This window comes from Vitis vinifera, chromosome 13 (assembly GCF_030704535.1).
Source record: "Vitis vinifera cultivar Pinot Noir 40024 chromosome 13, ASM3070453v1".
NCBI lineage: Eukaryota > Viridiplantae > Streptophyta > Magnoliopsida > Vitales > Vitaceae > Vitis > Vitis vinifera.
This window is the reverse complement of record NC_081817.1, coordinates 8648686-8653941: the sequence shown is the minus strand read 5'-3', so window position 1 is coordinate 8653941 and position 5256 is coordinate 8648686. Positions and strand designations below refer to the sequence as shown.

Sequence of the window (5256 nt, the reverse complement as noted above, 5' to 3'; positions counted from 1 at the left end):
ATATAAATTATATATATAGAAAAAAATATCTACTAAGAAAATTTTGTTTTATATTGTTTTAAATTAAATAAAAATAAAATAATTAGAATTAATTTATTTAATAAAAAAAATCCAAAAAAATAAATTTGGTGAAATATTATAAAAATTTTGAAAAATAATGAAATATCAATAAAATATCCAAAAATATTGATTGATTGATATGTCTTCCTAAATTTGGGATTAGGATACATCCGAATATTTTAAACCTTGATTTCAAAAGGTAGGTAACGATTTAAAATGACACAAATTTTAAGTCCTACATGGAAAAAAAAAAATCTATAACAAAATCATCTAAAAAGATTTTATAAGTTTTTTTTTTCCATAATGGACTGCACCAGGCCCAAACTTGCTTCGTTTTACAAATAATCATGTTGATAATAAATTAATTCCCTTCTCTCTTTTTTATTCTTATTTTTCATTTTTTTTTTTTCATGCTTGCTGGTGAGATTTTTTCCCTTGGAAATGCAAGTTAATCATGAACGGCACAAAGGATAGGAAAAGCTGTGAGTAGTCAGTCATACACAGCCTGCCGAAACCTGACAGTCGCCGGCTGTTACAGGTCGGCTGTCATTATCTTTATTGACTCAGTTTGCTTTGCTTTTTGCTCACTTATAATGATATAAATACCACTCTTTTTGCTTCAACAACATCGCAAGGCAGAGAAAGAGAATTGAAGCCACCATTGAGGAGAAAGAGAGAAGAGCTTCTCTTTCTCTCATTACTCTCGCCAGAGAAGCCTGCCTTGTTTTACAACCTTCCTGGGGTTTCACACAGCAAGACCCGAAGTGGGTTCCGTTGAGCTCTTCCTCTGACCATCCACCTTGCTCTAGTACAATTGAGTAGCTCCACAAGCGTAATTCACAAGCAAAAATCACAGCATTCACAGCCCAGACTCCAAGCATACGTGCTCTTTTCGCAAAGCGAGCAAGCAACCCCTTGTTCTCTTTAAATCCAGGAAGAGAAGGGTGTGTAATCAGGTATTCAAATCCATCAATGGATCGTCTTTCGTTCACACCCACCTTCCAAGGCACCAGCTATGGCATTGGTGACCGGATTGGATTGATTTGGGAGCAGACCAGAGAGCCACTGATGGTGCCGCTGCTCAAACTCATGGTAGTGGTGTGCTTGACCATGTCTGTGATGCTTTTCGTTGAGCGAGTGTACATGGGCATCGTCATTGCGCTGGTCAAACTATTTGGTCGAAAGCCGGAGCAGCGCTACAACTGGGAGCCCATGAAGGACGATGTCGAGCTTGGGAATTCAGCTTACCCAATGGTTCTTGTGCAAATCCCAATGTACAATGAAAAAGAGGTACCAAATAATATCATCATGATCATCAGGTCCTGAAATTTTTTGTCATATCACGTTCTCTCGCACATCTGATTTTCTGCTTTTGTTTCTGCAGGTTTACCAGCTCTCCATTGGAGCTGCATGTGGCCTTTCATGGCCTTCTGAAAGAATCATAATTCAAGTTCTGGACGATTCCACCGACCCAACCATTAAGGTTCTGGCACCAAATCCATCTCTCCAAAACTAAAAATCTTGCATTAATTTCATTTCTTTTCTGTTGAAGTACACTTGCACCTTGCGCTTTAAATTCAGTACCCGGAGTTCCTTTTTCAACTTTTATGGTTCTTTTGAGACTTTTCTATCTGGGTTTAAGTTCAAGGAACAATGATCCCATTGGAAATGGCTGATTTGTGGTGTGGGGTTTTGTCATTAAAATCACAGGACTTGGTGGAGATGGAGTGTCAGAGATGGGCAAGCAAAGGCATAAATATAAAGTACGAGATCAGAGGGAACAGACATGGGTACAAGGCAGGAGCTCTGAAAGAAGGCATGAAACACAGCTACGTTAAACAGTGCGACTATGTGGCCATTTTTGATGCGGATTTTCAACCTGAGCCTGATTTTCTGTGGCGCACCATTCCTTTTCTTGTCCACAACCCTGAAATTGGTCTTGTTCAAGCTCGATGGAAATTTGGTAATTTCACTTTCTTTTTTTTCCCCTTCAATCAAATTTTAAATTGATTTGGCTAAATGCTTCATTTGAGCGTGCCACCACCGCATGACACAACTGTCAGTGTTCTGTATTAGTTCGCTTGGGTAGGTGAACGGTTTAGTCTCACTCCTTAGTTTGTCTATTCCTTGTTTTGAAAGGAATGGATTGTGGCATGCGTGACGTCCAACTCTGATCAAATCTATTGATTTGTAAGTTGACGGATTGAATATATATTTGAAGTTAGTTTTTAAACAAACGACTTCAAATTTTAAAATTTTATTTTTTAAGAGGACATGCACCTTCAGTGTCACATATCAATTGGACAACTTCCAATTGATAATTGAAAATTTGTTATAGTTTTGAAAATATTTTTTTCAACTATTATAAATCCCCCCCAAAAAAAAAAAAAAACAAAAGAAAAAACAATTCTGTGGATGCATTTACCAGAGTTGGAAATGCTATAGATTTTGTGGGCAGGTATACCATTATTTTGAGTGAAAACAAACTATTGTGCCTTTTTTTCTTTTGATGGTCGAAGTGTGGTCCTCGTCTTTATAGCTCTGGTCCATCCATTATGAGCCCTGTAGTTGAGGACATTTGTGCCTGCAAACCCCATCTGGAATTCCTTGGGATCTACTCTTTTCACAGGGAACCCACCAGTTGGTTCCAGAAAAACATGTGCCCATCATCAGATCAAGTCATTTAATAAATTTTAACATTAATCAACAAGGGGTTCTCCTGATGATTTGCAGTGAACTCTGATGAATGCTTAATGACAAGGATGCAAGAGATGTCACTGGATTACCATTTCACAGTGGAGCAAGAAGTTGGATCCTCAAGCCACGCCTTTTTTGGGTTTAATGGTAACTTAAAATGTCCTTGCAGAACTGCTTATAATTAATTAGCCCTTTTCTGAAATTTACTTATTTGCTAGATTTTAGACATGATGCTGATAAATTGAAGAATTTGATTGATGCAGGAACTGCTGGTGTATGGAGAATTTCAGCCCTCAATGAGGCAGGAGGATGGAAGGACCGGACCACAGTGGAGGATATGGACTTGGCAGTCAGGGCTAGTCTGAAAGGCTGGAAATTCGTATATGTGGGTGCCCTCAAGGTATGGTTTATTACCCATATGAGAACATGCTTCATCCCAAAACATTTTGTAGGAAAGCCTTCTTAGTTGTTTCTATATGGACCTGATTGTAAACGCTAAATCAATATACTTCTAGGTGAAAAATGAGTTGCCCAGTACTTTCAAAGCCTACCGCTATCAGCAGCATAGGTGGTCTTGTGGTCCTGCTAATCTCTTCAAGAAAATGGCAATAGAAATAGCCAGAAACAAGGTATGGATTCTTTTGTCATTACATCGAATTAGGAACAATGACTGAAAAAATTATTTGTTGGCCTATATTTCTTTTCTTACTCTTTCTGTTGGGTTTTTATTGCAGAAAGTGAATCTATGGAAGAAGGTTTATGTGATCTACAGCTTCTTCTTTGTGCGAAAGATCGTAGCACATATCGTTACATTCCTATTTTACTGTGTTGTTTTCCCTGCAACTGTTTTTTTCCCTGAAGTGGAAGTTCCCATGTGGGGAGCTGTCTATATTCCTTCTACCATTACTCTTCTGAATGCAGTTGGAACTCCAAGGTAGCTTTTCCTCTCTAGGAAATATTTCTTATTATCCTGTTTTCCGTGGATTTATGTTGGTTTCAAAACTATAATCCCACCAAGAACATGCCCAGATTTTCTTTTAGGAAACCGAGAGCAGAAGGCATTACTGCAGTCTTTGAATGCAAATGGGCTTTAGATTTGGAAATAATGCAATTGAATTTTCCTCCCTTTTACTCATTAACTTATTTCTGATACTTTTGAATGTATGTATGATCTTGCAGATCACTCCACCTCTTGGTTTTCTGGATACTTTTTGAGAATGTCATGTCCCTGCACCGAACTAAGGCGACATTCATGGGTCTCCTAGAGGTGGGGAGAGTAAATGAATGGGTTGTCACTGAGAAACTGGGAGATGCACTAAAGATGAAATCAAGCACCAAAACATCCAAGAAACCTCGAATCAGGATTGGAGAAAGGTATGCATAATACAAGTATTGATCCCGTTACCATTAGGAAATCATCCCATGGCATTTGAAGGATATCCCCACGAAACCCAAATGCTGTCAAAAAGGGATGAAATCATGAAATGATCTTTCAGCAACACAAGTACACAATTCTACTGCCATTTGAAATCAAAATTTGATTTGTTTCCAATGATGTGATACACAAAACAAAGGCCTAGCTTTTATTCTCTTCCCAAACAAAATTTTGTGGAGTTAGTGCAACAGGGCTTCTTTCCAAGAGAAAAGGAAGCCATGAAAATCTTTCTTTAAATTAGTTCCTAAAGCACTGGAAAACTCATCATACTTTTGACTAACATTTGTAGTTTCCTGGTTGAACATAAACAGAATGCATCTCTTGGAGCTTGGTGTTGGGGCCTACCTCTTCTTCTGTGGTTGCTATGATGTCACCTATGGAAAGAACGGCTTCTTCATATATCTCTTCTTCCAATCCATGGCTTTCTTCATTGCGGGGTTTGGTTATGTTGGCACCTTTGTTCCCAACTCTTAGTTGGAGCCCCCAGGCAGGAATTTTCTTCAGAATTTGTGGTTCCACAACCATAACCTTCTCCGACAAAAATACATATTATGCTGCTCCCTCCCTTGGGAGGATTTTTCATTCAAATTGTTATTATTTTAGGCCAGTCATTCTTTATGCTGGGCATAACTAAGTGCACTGGAGCTGTGATTCCGAATTCGAATCAGTCTCTTTGTGAATATAGTCAAGAAAGAAAGCCAAAGTAGCCAATATAGATGATGTAAAACATCTTTGAATGAGCTTTTTTCTAATTATGGGTGGGTTTTTGTTTGGGAATAATCAAGCTGATGACAAAATTACAAATTTGAAATCAAGTTTCGCCCTCTGTTCTTTTGTATCTTTCTTTTCCTTGCTCTGCATATTTTGGAAACATTCCATTTCTGAATAACCATTACTTCGGCCACACCAAATCAATTGTATTTGGACTGGCCTTCATTTGTTATGGCCATTGATACTGAAAAATTGGAATCATGCTTCAGATTGAGTGATTATACAATGGGACTTCACAAAAATGCCCCCTTCTTTTTCCTCCATGCTTTATGAAGTCAAAATTTCCATGAATA

At 38.1% G+C, this 5256-nt stretch overlaps 1 protein-coding gene across 1 annotated transcript; it reads left to right on the top strand.

Annotated features, from left to right (window-relative positions):
- The first annotated feature begins 554 nt into the window (after positions 1-554).
- On the top strand, positions 555-5018 carry LOC100255773 (glucomannan 4-beta-mannosyltransferase 9). Its single transcript, XM_002269074.5, has 9 exons — positions 555-1350; positions 1445-1543; positions 1771-2023; positions 2794-2904; positions 3021-3157; positions 3273-3386; positions 3492-3691; positions 3937-4131; positions 4504-5018. Exons 1-9 carry the CDS (start codon positions 1033-1035, stop codon positions 4664-4666), a joined length of 1590 nt encoding a protein of 529 aa, XP_002269110.2. The 5' UTR covers positions 555-1032; the 3' UTR covers positions 4667-5018.
- The last annotated feature ends 238 nt before the right edge of the window (positions 5019-5256 follow it).